The sequence below is a fragment of the Eurytemora carolleeae genome, unplaced genomic scaffold (assembly GCF_000591075.1).
Source record: "Eurytemora carolleeae unplaced genomic scaffold, Eaff_2.0 scaffold1190, whole genome shotgun sequence".
NCBI lineage: Eukaryota > Metazoa > Arthropoda > Copepoda > Calanoida > Temoridae > Eurytemora > Eurytemora carolleeae.
Genome location: NW_019397076.1, coordinates 1 through 14,470, shown reverse-complemented (window position 1 = coordinate 14,470; position 14,470 = coordinate 1). Strand labels below are relative to the sequence as shown.

General features: G+C 35.6%; 2 protein-coding genes across 2 annotated transcripts; both read right to left on the bottom strand.

Annotated features, from left to right (window-relative positions):
- Positions 1-11: 11 nt before the first annotated feature.
- On the bottom strand, positions 12-8,100 carry LOC111711647 (lamin Dm0-like). The gene is made up of 11 exons (XM_023486038.1): positions 8,021-8,100; positions 7,812-7,920; positions 7,268-7,370; positions 7,009-7,191; positions 6,387-6,516; positions 3,777-4,126; positions 3,141-3,507; positions 1,772-1,851; positions 1,535-1,697; positions 1,011-1,149; positions 12-785 (listed from the first exon to the last, which is right to left on the bottom strand). Exons 1-11 carry the CDS (start codon positions 8,046-8,048, stop codon positions 710-712), a joined length of 1,728 nt encoding a protein of 575 aa, XP_023341806.1. The 5' UTR covers positions 8,049-8,100; the 3' UTR covers positions 12-709.
- On the bottom strand, positions 7,921-13,361 carry LOC111711648 (DNA polymerase beta-like). The gene is made up of 8 exons (XM_023486040.1): positions 12,561-13,361; positions 12,014-12,191; positions 11,373-11,536; positions 10,871-11,096; positions 10,480-10,572; positions 9,513-9,617; positions 9,138-9,246; positions 7,921-8,617 (listed from the first exon to the last, which is right to left on the bottom strand). Exons 1-8 carry the CDS (start codon positions 12,580-12,582, stop codon positions 8,483-8,485), a joined length of 1,032 nt encoding a protein of 343 aa, XP_023341808.1. The 5' UTR covers positions 12,583-13,361; the 3' UTR covers positions 7,921-8,482.
- Between the last annotated feature and the right edge of the window lie 1,109 nt (positions 13,362-14,470).

The window sequence follows — 14,470 nt, the reverse complement described above, 5'->3', positions numbered from 1 at the left end:
TTTCCAAAAAATTAGTTTCATTTATTTATTCAGTAAGCAAGATATGTACAATGCGAAAACATGGTTAAGAGAAAACACATTCAACTAGTTTGTAGATGGTGTACACTGTACATGAGTAGAAAGTAGCACATCTAGAATAGTTAGTTATTACAACTAGTTTAATACAAACTAGTTTCAACTGTAAAGCTAACTGGAATTTAGCCAAACTACATACAACTGTTGAATATTCGCGAAATTAGGGTTTGGGAAATAATCTCAGAGAAAAAAATTATTAAAGAGTCGGACCGGAAAAAAATACTAATTTAAATTTGTTTATATGTTACATTTAGATGTATGTAGATATTAGAATTTACAAGCCAAGAAGAAACTTGAAATATCTGTATTCAAGCTGAGGCATCAAGCACCATGTTTATAAAAATACTAAACATTGCAGTTCAACGTACATTAACTGGGTTCACAAAATGCCGTTGTTTAAAATGCATTTTTTACTATTTAAACTTAGAATTTTGCTGCAATAAGTTTCTTGAATACTGTCAAGCAAACGAGAAATAATCCGGATATCCGGGATGTTAAATCAGGATAACATTAAAATGGTGGTGATTTGTGAACATTTAAACATTTAAAGCATTGTGTTGCTAGAGGTACTTGGAGAATGATGAGTCATGTTGATACTAAAAAACAATTGTACACGAAGGATTGTGTACATGATTTACATGATAACACACTTATTTTCCTCGGCCTGCCTAGCGGCTAGAACACTACTGCCCGCATCCCCGGAGAACTGCCTGAAAACAATAGAACCGTAAATATTTGGCAGAAAAAAATTATGGTTTTATTTTCAACAAAATCCACACAAAATTTACTAAGAAAACCTAGAACAGAATTCAAATTTGAATTTTTACTTGCATCTTTTCTTTTTAAATAAAGAAGAATTTAAAATGGTAGATACTGATAATATTTCTTCTCTTGGAAAAATGTTTAAAATAAATAAAATAATTTGTTAAACTTACAGCCTGGATCCTGTAACTTGTTTCTCCCAGGTAGTTTCCCTAGCAGCAATCTCCTCACCCTCCTTGTTCACTAGCACAGTATTCACCTCATCCTCTCCCATCTTCCAGGCACCAGACTTCATCACCAGCTGCCCAGATCCTTCACACAACATTTTACAATCAAGCAATTCTTCAGTCCACCAATTTACCATGCATTCCATGCATTCCATCAGCCAGCCAGCCAGCCAAACCACAATCTAACTACCATCAACCAAAGTACAATCAACAACCCAATCCTACGGATAAAGTAAAACCCGAATCCGATAATTTTTAACCAGTAGTCCAATGACTACATAATCAATCCTTAACTTCATAAAAAAATCATCTCTAATATTTGTTTAGATAGTAAACGGATCTACTATTAAACAAGGAGCTGATTAAGAGGATGTATGGGGTAGAAAGTTTTATGATTTGTGTGCATAAGTTCACAAGATATTTTATTCCTCCATAAACTGAGTATGAGGATTGGGTATAAGAATACTAACCAACATCATGGTCTACCCCACTATCTGAGCTCCAGACCGTGATAGCTCCTCCTGGAGCAACCTTGTGGTTCCTGGTAAACTTGAATGTGGATTCTACTCCAGCACTCTGGCACTTGAGAATATGTCCAGCTAGGGTCTCCTCTTCATCCCCAGTATTAGTGATCTAGATAATATTATTACTTATTTGCATAACTTTAAGAAAATATTTTCTACCTTGAAACTATAAATATATATTACCGTGATACAGTTTCTAGACTCCTCCAGGGGTTCGATGAGGAATACACCGGGCTGGCTGAAAGAGGTGTTCATCTTAATACCTAGACAATACATCATCTATATTGAGGATTAAAAGGACTGAAAATTAAATTTTATATGACTCCATTTTTAAAGTTGCATGTCCGCTTCACACGGTTAACCAAAACCCTCATAAATTGAAAGTTACTGGCAGTGCTTAGGATCCATTTAATTTTGATGCGGAACCGGATACGGATACTGGATCCGCAATGGAAGAAAGAAGAATAAGAAGGGATTTAATCCAGACTTGAAAGATTATCCATAAAAATGATAATATTAAAGAAGGTACAAGGTTTACAAGGTCTGTAGACACAGCTCAACGAGAAACGAGATTTTCAACATGCAATATGAACTTCAACTCAACACTATGCAATCTAAATATTAGGAGAAACTTCTTTAGCTTGAGAGTTATTAAAAGATTGAACAGTTTGCCAATAGTCATTAAAAATGCCACCTCATTGATTAGTTTTAAGAATATGTATGACAAACATATTTCTTCAATGTGTTAGATGTCAGGGGCGACGAGATCCCAGGTGAAGGTGTCAGGGACGCCAAGATCCCTGGTTTAACTTAATGCACTATCAGTAGAAACAAAAAAGATATATTGACTCGCTGAAAATGTCACAAAAGTCATCTCCCAGCGAAAAATTTACAGTAATCCAGTAATGGATACGGATCCAGATCCGGATCCGGATCCTGGTCATTTCTAAAGATTTACTGAACAAAAAATAATTTTCAAATTTGTTGTTTTATTTGTTTCGCTTATTTTTAACCTAAAACTTGATGAACCATTAAGAAATGAGGAAATTTTTATAATCTCTCTTTTTTTCAACAGTTCAGATTTGGGGTTTTAAGAGAAGTTTTTTTTTTTTGCAGTTTTTGGTTGATCCCTTGGATCCGGATCCAGAAAGCCAAAATCTTGCGGATCCAACAGATTCGGATCCTAAGCACTGGTTACTGGAAATTACAAAGGCAGTCCCTTTAAGTCGAGTCAGCAGCAATCTTCTTAAAATAAACTAATTACTTCGCCTTTAAAACACCCATGATTCTTAATTTTAGTTTTGAAAAAATTAACTTAATAAATAGCAACTGGCAAGTATTGCAAAGTTTTCTCCGAAACTTGAAAACCTTTCTCCAGTTTCATGACTCCTCCAAGTTTTAACACTGTTTTCATTTCTTGTTCCTTGCGACTTAATCGACTCGTACTTATCGCTTGATTATTAAGAAATATATGACCTCAAGTACAAGTATACAGTAAAGGGGAGGAATATAAGGAACTTGCTGAATTTATTAAGTAAATACAACTACTCACCAACATAACTCTCTTCAATATCCAACCTTTTCCTCTTAATTCCTCTGCCTGGTTCTCTACTATCCGGAGATAAACCCAACCTAGTCTCCTCTCCGTCAAGAAGCTTCTGGTAGGCTGCTATCTCCATATCCAGAGCTATCTTGATCTCCAGGAGCTCTTGGTACTCCTTAGTCAAGTTGTTCAACTGTTCGTTGAGATAATCAATCTCATGATCCTTCCTGGCCATATCAGCACGATTTGCTCTACCCAGATCATCTATCTGATCCGTCAACTCCTTGATCCTACGGTTTAGAGCAGAATTGGTGGACTCAAGTTCACTCACTCTGCTCGTCATTCCTTCAACCTTGGTCTGCATCTCCTTCATCTCCTAAACATTGTTTGTATTAAAACATAATGTAATTATTCAACTACGGAGTAACTGAGACACCTGAGGCACAGCAAGAATGAGGAATATAGTATTATTTCACGAGCAGAAACCACTAACATTTGCCCTCGGGCGAAGTTATTCGTGGTACCGAGATTTTAAATGAATCGAGTCAATTAAGATTTAGTCAACATTTTATACAAGAACTTTAAACACCTTGAAATCTCTTCAAATATTGTAATTTCGACTGCTGAATAAAATGAAGTATAAACCTGGATAGCACTAGCCGCTGCTCCTCTCTCCCCTGACAACTTAGCGTTGAGGTCATTAATCTTCTTGTCGTAGATAGCGGTGAACCCGGCCCTGTTATCCAACATCTGCTGCTCGTAGGATTCCCTCAGCTCCTTTAGGGACTGAGATAGTTTCTCCTCGTACTGGTTCTGAACCCTGCTGTCCACCTCCTCTATCTCAATCTGCTTCCTAACCTTGGTATCGTTAAGCTGCTGCTCAAGAATATTTTGGCTAAATGCGTTCTCTTCCTGCATGGTGAGAAGCTGGTTCTGAAGATCTATTCTCTTCAAGGTTTCATCCTCAAGCTTCTGACGGGCGTCCTCAAGCTTATCTGCAACAATAAAAGGTACAGTTAAAAACACTAAATGTATTTATCAGACTTGAATCCTAATTCCAATCCTTATATATGAACATGTTTAATAATGCCAGAGCACGCGATTTAAAAAATTCAAGAACATACGACTCAGGTAATAGGTCTAAGCTGTCGTTGGGCCATATTTACGGCTTGGGCTTTTGAATTTAAGTTGCATCTAATTTTCCACAGAGTTGAGTTCTAAAACCGGTTTAATATCAAATTTGGCGGATTTTAGTGTTTTGAATTGGCGCATTCCAGATTTTGATGACAACCGTTCTCATCAGGTTTTGATGAGTACAAGAAACAGTATATAAATGCATAGAATATGTCACAAATTATGTCTGCCACACTTGACATCACAGCTCAGAGAACATGCCACGAAAAGTATTTAAATGCATAAATCTGTCACTAAAATTATCTATAAGCTTAAAATCTGCACAAAGTAGAGCTAATGTATAAAAAAATGCCACAAGCTATACCCAGACATATTAAATCTGCCACCAGTAATTGAAAGGGAAAATAATGCCACATCTGCCACAACTCAGAAAATGTGCCACTAACAGTATTTAAATGCATGAAATCTGCCATAAACAGTAATTAAAAGTATAAAATGTGCCACAAATAATGTCCTGCCACATAAAGTCTGCCACACATGCCATCAAAGATCAGAAAATTTTCCACAATCAGTATCTAAATGAATAAAATCTGCAACTACAATAATCATAAGCTGAAAATCTTCCACAAATTAATGCTCACACATAATATATGTCACAAGTTATACAAGACACATAAATCTGCCACATATGCAATCGAAGAATAAAACAAAGCTCAGTAGATATAACACAAAAAGTTTTTTTTACATAAAAAGAGGATCAAAATATAAAAAGTATGCCACAAAAAAAACACTTTAAAGCATAAATTAATAACCCCCAATGATATCTGAACACTTTAAATTTGCCAATGTCACTGACAGTAATTAAAACAAACTGCCACAAAATATTTTTTGGCAAATGAAATCTGCCACACATGCCATAAAAGATCAGAAGATATGCCACAAACAGTTTCAAGATGCATAAAATCATCTGCAACAAAACCTATCACTAGGCCTAAAATATACCTCAAAATAATGTTAACACATAAAAAATGCCGCAAGTTATACTCTGGGTTTCCTGGCACAAAAAATCTGTCACAATAATAGCTATTAAAGCTCAGATAATATGCCATCAACAAATAACTAGAACAAAAAAAGCTTCAGCATAAAATATAGCCCACAAAAATTTAAACTCTGAAGAAAATGCCACACAAAAAAACACTTAAAATCTGCCAAAAATTCATAAATTATGCCACAAAAAATAACCGAAAGCAAAAAATATGCAGCATATTTCTATAAAAAATGCCACAAAAAATCTGCCAGTCATGCCATTAAAGCTCAGAAGCCACAAGAAGTATCTAAATCCATAAAATATGCCACAAATTATAATTAAGCTCAAAATCTGCCACAAACTAAAAGGAAACACATGAAATAATAAATGGGAAAAAAAACAATGCAAAAATTTTGGGGTTTATATTTTTTGTAACCCCTCGGGTCTCATGAGTCTCACAACTAATAAACTGTAAAAAAAAAAACATTTTTATGTAACAACAAATTCAATTAAACTTCTAGATTTGGTAACAAAACAGTAAAAAAGGTAAAAAAAAACACTGCGACAAAAGGGAAGCACTACACCAGCTACAAAATTCCTAGATGAAACCCTGTAGTAGAGCCCAAGATCTCGTAGCTGTCCATCACATGACACAAACTGTCGTCAGAGTTGGGTCTTAAAGCTTGGTTTAAGGAATTACGATCCGAGCCGAAGATTTTAAATCGCGGGATCAGGAAATTAACTATTTTTAGGGTGAAGGGCTTTGTGAGGAACTTGATGAATATTTGATGTTTTTATGAATATGTCATATTGTTATACGTATTTAACTAAAACGAATTTCCTTTATTGTATCTGTAGCATAATTCCGCAAGTTACAATAACAGAAAAACATCATATTTAAAAAAATCTGTTTTTCAAGAGAAGAATAAGGCTTTGTTCCGATTAAAGTTTCAAGCTTACAGTTGAAAATCGGACATGCCACTTTATAAATGAGGGGTTACCAGAAATTACGTCTCCAAATCCCTGAACGGTGTTGACGTATACACCGATTATTTTTAATCCAATGAAATTATCATTAAAAAAATAAAACCTACTTTTCATATTCTCGAACTCAGGTTTAAGAGATCGGACTTCATCCAAAGCTGCCTCAGCCTTGTTTCTGAGATCAGTGTTCTGTGTCTCCAGATGTTTGTTGGATCTACTCAACCTGGAGATCTCATCTTCCTAAATAGATAAAGAACAACTTTAATATCGGATACTGTATCATCCAACAAATATATCATGATATTAAAGTTTATTATCTTATGGTAAAAATCCAGTCGAGACGGACAGAAAGTTTAATTATGAATTAATCACGGTGATATCTTTTTACCCGATGATTTCATGAATATAATATATTATTTGAAATAAACTACTTTATTTATCCAAACTCTCAAAACTTGGTTATTTTAAATTGAGGACACTATATTTAAATCAGTTTTAAGGGTTGCAATGATTGACCCTATTAATTTCCAAAATTGTATTTTTTTTTACAGACTTAAATAATGTTTTTGGATCAATTGATATCTAAAACGTGAGGAATTAAAATTTCACAAGTCTGATTTCGCAAAGTATTTGCTGGCCCCTAGTTTCCCTAGATAAGATATCCCGTTTTCTACAAAATTAAATTGTTTACAGAACACCATGAAAAATCTATTAATCAACAATTAATGTTACCTTCTCCTTAAATCTCTGTTTTATCTCCCGGCACTCCGTCTTGGCCTTCTCTGCGTCCATCTCCAAGCGCGCCTTCTCCTTCGAGGTATCGTCCAGGGCACGACGCGCGTGTGCAAGCTCCTTGTCGTAAGCAGAGCGCATAGTTGTAATTTCCCTGGTACTCGTCTCTTCAAATGAAAACATCTACAATCAGAAAAAAAATTAACAATTGTTATATGTATATATATTTTTATTTATTTTTTATATTTTTCAACTTCACCTGTTTTTCCAGTTTTCCATTTTCAAGTTCCAGACTACGCACTCGGTCGATGTATGCAGCGAGACGATCGTTTAGATGTCCCAGTTGTTTCTTCTCTTCGGTCCTAGTGTACATTATGTTCAGTACTTTTGCAGAAAATTCATTTGAAAGAAATAAAATTTCGAACAGAGGAAATAAAAACAGTGAAAAATATTTTTTAAACTTAAAGGGACTGTAAAGGAAAAATAAAGGGGGTATAGGATGAAAAATATACGTACAAAATTGCATATATATATGAATTTTTGTATAAATTTGACACAATTTCTCTAGACAGGAACATCAGATAGATGTTTTATGTATCGTTCAACTCCCGAGATTCTCAGGTTTCATCCTATACCCCTTTACAAGATAGACAAATTTCCCAAATTTTAATCCAACAAAAGAAACTAAGCTTTAAAATTTGTTTAAGTCGTTAAAGCAGGCAAAAAAGAAGCCTAGTTTATTTTAAGACCCCCCCCCCATATCTTACATTTTAAGATTAAGATTATACAAAATCAATTATAACCTGGATATTTTAGTAGGAGAAAGGGGGGAAGTATCTCGCTCCTTCTTGAACGTGGATCCCGAAGTAGGTTCCTTGGCAGAGGATCTGCTGCTCCGTGACGCCATTTTCCCTGAAAATTTAATAAATAATTAATAATACAAGGATATTAACAAACATACACAACACATATCACAGTGAGGCTGAGGATGACTTAAGATTGGAAATTAGACCTGGACGACGTCTTCTCGTGCGACCCATGGTGAAATCTTTGAAGAATAAAAATTTTGCGTATTTTTGATTTAAAAGTAATTTTGCGGATTTCTAAAAATAATTTGAGGATTTCTATTGTCAAGATTTTAAAAATAAAATAACGAAGATATTCTTTAAAATCTCGTTTTAAATGTCATAACAATCTCTTAATAAATAAAGCACAAAAATTAACACATTTGGTAGAACAATCTTATTACAAACATTTTTGGTCTATGCTATTTGAGCAAAAGTGCAGTTTCACTGAAATTTTGATCGCTGAAATCATTTATTCTGTGTTGCCCCAATATATTTTTTTAAATGTAGATTTCCTTGTATAGTGAAGGAAAGGATTTTAAAGGATACAGGGTTTTAGTTTTTAGGAAAATTATACATCCCAACTTCAAAATTGATAAATATTATTTGATTAAATCCTGTTTTTAATATTAGGCTCGGTCCTTTGGCTCCTTGTAGGGATAATCTAGATACTCGAAAATGTCCTGCTCTGAGGAGACAGGGAGGGGCTCCCCAGCCACGCCCTCCTCCAGGGGGCGGAGACTATACTCGTTCAAGGTAAACCCCTAACCAACCATATTATCAATTTAAGAGCAATTTTTCAGCATTATTTTCTACTGATATTTTTAAATATACGCGTAGGAGAAGGGGGTCTGGGAAAAATCGAAATAACTACAATTCTTACATAGTTAGGAAAAATAAAGTTAAATAATTTTTCTTTGAAATGGCGGGAATATCCATTGACCAATCGCGGTTTAGTAGTAGTGCAAAAACATTGCAAAGATTGTAAAATAAGAAATTAAAAAAAACTATCTTAGATTAATGATTTTAGAATAGTAAAACCTTTTTCCAAAGCTAATTATAGAAGATTGGGTGCGATAAACCAAAAGATTAATAAATCTCCATCAAAGATGCTATTTCAAGTGACCCTAATCTACAGAGTGGAATATCAAATTCACAACGGTACATTTAAAGGCTTTAATTGAATTAAGTTTTGTCTCTGTAAACAAAATTTATTATTTTTATTTCAGTTTCTCTATAAAATTAAGTATAACTCCAGTGAAATTGCTTATTTTGATAATATTCCTTAGATAGCGCCCAGGTTCGCATTTTCTTATTAAATACATCACTTCCGGTGAAATATAGAATCCCACAGTAGTACTGGTTCAAGGGTAGAAGACGTATATCTAACCTCCTAAACAGAATTAGTGTAGGACCTGTGACCACAGGGGTGTATATTTTCCGAAAAAATCATTTCCCCCCTTTAAGATAATAATTTCCCCCTAGATGTTATAATTTTTTAAAGTTTTTTTTCCACTGAATTGGGGAAAATAAATGATTTGTCCGGAAAAATAAATGATATTTTGGGTAAAAAGTATCAGAAATCATTTATACCCCCTCCCTAGCCCCCATAGCCCCTTCCCCTGAATAGAATCAGAATGAGAATCATTCTTAAATTACCTATAGTGATCATACTGTTTAAGTTTACAGACACCCATGAACTTTGTTTCCCCTTCAGATATTCTTTCAGTGATTAGACCCTCTTTTTCCAGTCTGTCCACCACCCTACAATACAATATTCGACTGTCGGTGATTAGACCCTCTTTTTCCAGCATGTCCACCATCCTGCAATACAATATTCAACTGTCCTGTCGCTGATTAGATCCTCTTTTTCCAGTCTGTCCACCACTCTTACAATACAATATTCGACTATCCTGTCGCTGATTTGATCCTCTTTTCCAGTCTGTCAACCACCCTACAATACAATATTCAACTGTCCTGTCGCTGACTAGATCCTCTTTATCCAGTCTGTCCACCACCCTACAATACAATATTCAACTGGCCTGTCGCTGATTTGATCCTCTTTATCCAGTCTGTCCACCACCCTACAATACAATATTCAACTGTCGGTGATTAGATCCTCTTTATCCAGTCTGTCCACCACCCTACCATCAAATATTCAACTGTCGATGATTTGATCCTCTTGTATTCATTCCGTCCACCATCATAAATACAATATTCAACTGACGGTGATCAGATCCTCTGTTTCCAGTCTGTCCACCACCCTATATAATTCAACTGTTGGTGATTAAATCCTCTTTTTCCTCTGCCCACCACTCTACATTCTACAATGTTATGTCTAGTCATGCTTATTGGATAAGTTTGAACAATAATTGCCTTTTATGGCTTCAAGACTTAAAAACTGAGGGGAGGGCAATTTTCGAAAATAAAATTATCCAAATGACCAAAAAATTCTCAGTTAAAGTTTCCCTTTTATTACTGAAGATAGTCTTTGCCAAAAATTCAATACTTTTTGCGGTAAAATACCCATCAAAATTGGGCATTCACTTTATTTCTAAAATGCTTGGGGAAAGTCAAGTTGATGGTGGGCGGGGGATTTAATTTACAATAACTCTCTGACTAGTACCTGTGGAGAAGGTTTCCATGATGTTTGTCTGCATGTTTAAACTGTTTGTGTGTCAACAAAACATCAATATCTCCGGACGTGGCCGTCTCTCTTCTGCAGAACGTTTCGTTAAAAAAAAGTCTAAATTTTCAAATGCAACCCCAATGTGTATGCTTTATACTGCATAGTGTAAATGGTCGGATCTTCAAACCCCTAGATTATAAAAAGAGTAACCTGTCTGCAATTATAAAAATAATTTTTATTCTTATCTTCTGAGTAAATATCGCCCAGCAAAACTTCATGCAATTGCCCATTACATAAATTAAAAGGAAATAGTGAGAAATGAGAAGATGGGATTTAACAACTTATAAAATATTTGTTAAATTGAATCAGTTCCGAAATCTGTCCGTTCCTATAGCTTCCACATACCGTTACAACATAGTCTTGGTCCAACTTTTTCAGGATTTTCTCCATTTCATTAAAAATTTTCGTAATCTCGGCTCGTGGGATTCGAAGTTCGAAATCTTCGAAATGTTTGAGTCCTATTTTTTGAGCGTGATTGAGTTTGATATGCTGCTTTTTAAGCTGCTCTAGGTTTGTTATTCCAGCGTCAAATAATTCTCGAGCTTTTGCGGGACCTGTTGTAAAAAACTAGTTTTTCATTAATTTATTTTAAAAAAATCAAAACCAAGAAAAATGGTGAAACTTAACCAAACTATTATAAGTCAACCAGTAAAAAAAAAAATTTTTTAATCATTTTCCTGGGGTTTTCCCACAAAATTAGGGGATACATGATTAAACTATTGGGTTTTGTCGGGCGGGGGTTTATTGTACATATGAGAATATAAATAAATTTCTTTGGGATCAATGATTGTCTTCAACGTAGGAACAAATCACAAATAGAAAATTATTACCTATTCCTGAAACTCTGGTCAGTAAATTAATCGCTACGGTCGAATCATCTTCTCTGATATTCTCAAGTTTTCGCAGCTTCCCAGTGTCGATCATTTCGTCAATCTTCTCAGCAATCTTCTTACCGATCCCTGGGAGTTTAGCAGCGTCAGCTCCGGATGTCAACCTTTTTAAAGCATTTTTGAAAACTTTCCTTCAACTATATTTGATAACTCCTTTATTTTTAAAAACTCTCCCAAGTCCTATGTCAGATGTAGATATATAACTACGTACTACTTTCCCCTCAAATTTGCTATTTCTAGATAATAAAGCTCGTCGGCCTTCGCTGGTATATTCCTAGAGAACGATTAGGACAGGCTAGGGGGCCGAGCGCTGAGGCCACATGTCTTCCATTATAGATCGTTCTCTAGGAAATTACCCATTTGTTTGTATGTATATTTGTCAGTTATGCTTGCCAAACGGCTGGACCGAATTGGCTGACATTTTTGAAGGAAACTGATCGAAGCCCGGGGCGTAAAATTCGACATTTATCCCAGGGTTTTCCAATTTCCACGGGCAACGCCGGGCACTTCAGCTTGTAATACATTTAAAATGTATAACTCATCTTAATCTCTGTCAAGTGAACGTTTATGAATTATCCAACCTGTAATCAAGACCAGATACAACCGTAGCAGCCTTTCTATACGCCGCCGATTTGAACTGGTTCCGGTTTACATTCTTCTCCCACTCCGCCAGCTCAAGCAGGGCGGAGCTAAAATCAGAGTTTAGATTCTCTCCGCCACTCTTACTAGACTCCGCCTTACGCTTCAAACTCATTCTTTCTATGAACAAAATATAAAATATTTTTTAAAAATGTCACCTAGTGTTTTTTGTAATACAGTTTACATTAAGAAAAGAAAAATTAATGTAAACAATTATTTAACTGCATCAAAAAGAGTGACAACAGCATGACTTGTCACTCAAACAACGAACATTTCACAAATTACAAAGAAAGGGATCGGACGTTGCCCGTCTGAACAATATCAATGAAAAATGTTTTAAAAGTAAGATTTCTTCTACAATAAAAAGCCCGCCATGTTGTTGGAAATATCCTCTAGAAAAGATTAGAAAGCAAGTATTAAAAGTTAGTGGTTCAAATCTCCAGGTGTTACGAGATACTGGAGAAATAAATAATTAATTCACAGTCATACCGGTATTGGCGTGTGTACACATAACACATTCCTCAATTTCAGAGTTGGCTGTTAGAACTTGGGTGCGGAGTTTGTCACGGCATGGGTCCAGTCTGCGCAGGCGCAGTTTAAGCCGGGAGTTTACGCTTAAATGACGTCATAACTGACAGTGACGTCACTGTGTACCTGTTCTAAATTCACCGGTTAAATGTGAAGTCATATGTATTTAAACTGAAGATTAACGGAAAAAGGATTTCGATTTTCGAATGATCTAAAACGATTTGTGTGGAACGTAAATGCAGAGAGATGGATTGAACAGTGTTGTGGATTAGAGAGATGGATTGAACAGTGTTGTGGATTAGAGAGATGGATTAAACAGTGTTGTGGATTAAAGAGAGATGGATTGAACAGTGTTGTGGATTAATTGAGAGAGATGGATTGAACAGTGTCGTGGTCGTGGATTAGAGAGATGGATTGAACAGTGTTGTGGATTAGAGAGATGGATTGTACAGTGTTGTGGATTAAAGAGAGATGGATCGAAGAGTGTTGTGGATTAAATAGAGAGATGGATTGAACAGTGTCGTGGATTAAAGAGAGATGGATTGAACAGTGTTGTGGATTAAATAAAGATGGATTGAACAGTGTTGTGGACTAAAGAGAGATGGATTGAACAGTGTTGTGGATTAAAAAGAGCTGGATTGAACACTGAACAGTGTTGTGGATTAAAGAGAGATGGATTGAAGAGATGAAATGAAGATCGATGGCATTGATTGAAGAACCTTGGATTGGATTGAAGAGAGATATTGGATTAAAAAGGTATGAATTGAAGAGACCATGGATTGAAGAGAGTAGATTGAATATAGATAAAAGAGGGATGGATTAAAGTCGAACCTTGGATTGAAGAGAGATGGATTGCAGACAGCTGGGTGAGCTCCTGGTGGTGGGGGGGGGGCGGCCCCCCCTAAGGAAATTTATGACATGAAATAAAAAGCATCAATTACGAAAGACACGTACAGTGAAAATAGAATTGAATAAATGACCTAAAATAACCGTTAAAAAGTTTTCTCATCTTATTATTTATACTAATTTACCGGTGAAATTACAGATAGAAAGTAAAAGAATTAAATTTACAGATAGAATAGAAAATAGGAGAACTAAAGTTTACAGATAGAAAAGGAGAACTTGAGTTTACAGATGGAAAGTATGAATTACCATGGAATAAGCCTAGTGTAGAAAACCATGGACTGGGGTTCCTGAATGGAATGTAGGGACTATTTACATGCTACTTACACTGCTTGTGCAGAGCGTGTTAGGCTCATGCAAAGCTGCTTGACTGGGATTCTACATCTAGAGAATCTAGAAGACAGGGAATAGAGTAATGACAAGGCAATTGTGGATCAGCCCTCCTGAGGTTGAGGAGAGGATGAAGAAATTCTCCCAACTCCCCAAGGTGTTGTAACTGACAATCAGGAACGGATCTTTAGAATGGGGCTCCTAGTCATAAGTTCAAAAAAATCTGGACAGGAAACCCGATCCTGCAGAGGGGCTAAATGGATTTAAAACCCAGGATACTAGAAGATATACTGGGAAACCCAACCTCTAGATCTGGAAACTGTAGAAGCAGTATATCTATGTGACGGACAATCTGAGTCCTGAGAAGCAGCCAATCTCAGGAACGGAACTTCAGATGAGATCTGTAATGGATTCTGTATCAAGTATAATGCTATCTATGTTATCTGTAAATATCTTAATTATCTGTTAGTTGACCCTGCCGGGATAGCCCGGTCAGTTTATCCACCTGTATATAAATAAAATTAGTTCAATAGTATTCTTTGATTTACACGGACGTATATCGAGCCTAGAGTTTGGCTGAGAATAGAGAGCCTTGAGTTTTGGCTAGAGATAGAGATAAGTGTGTTCTTTATTAGACT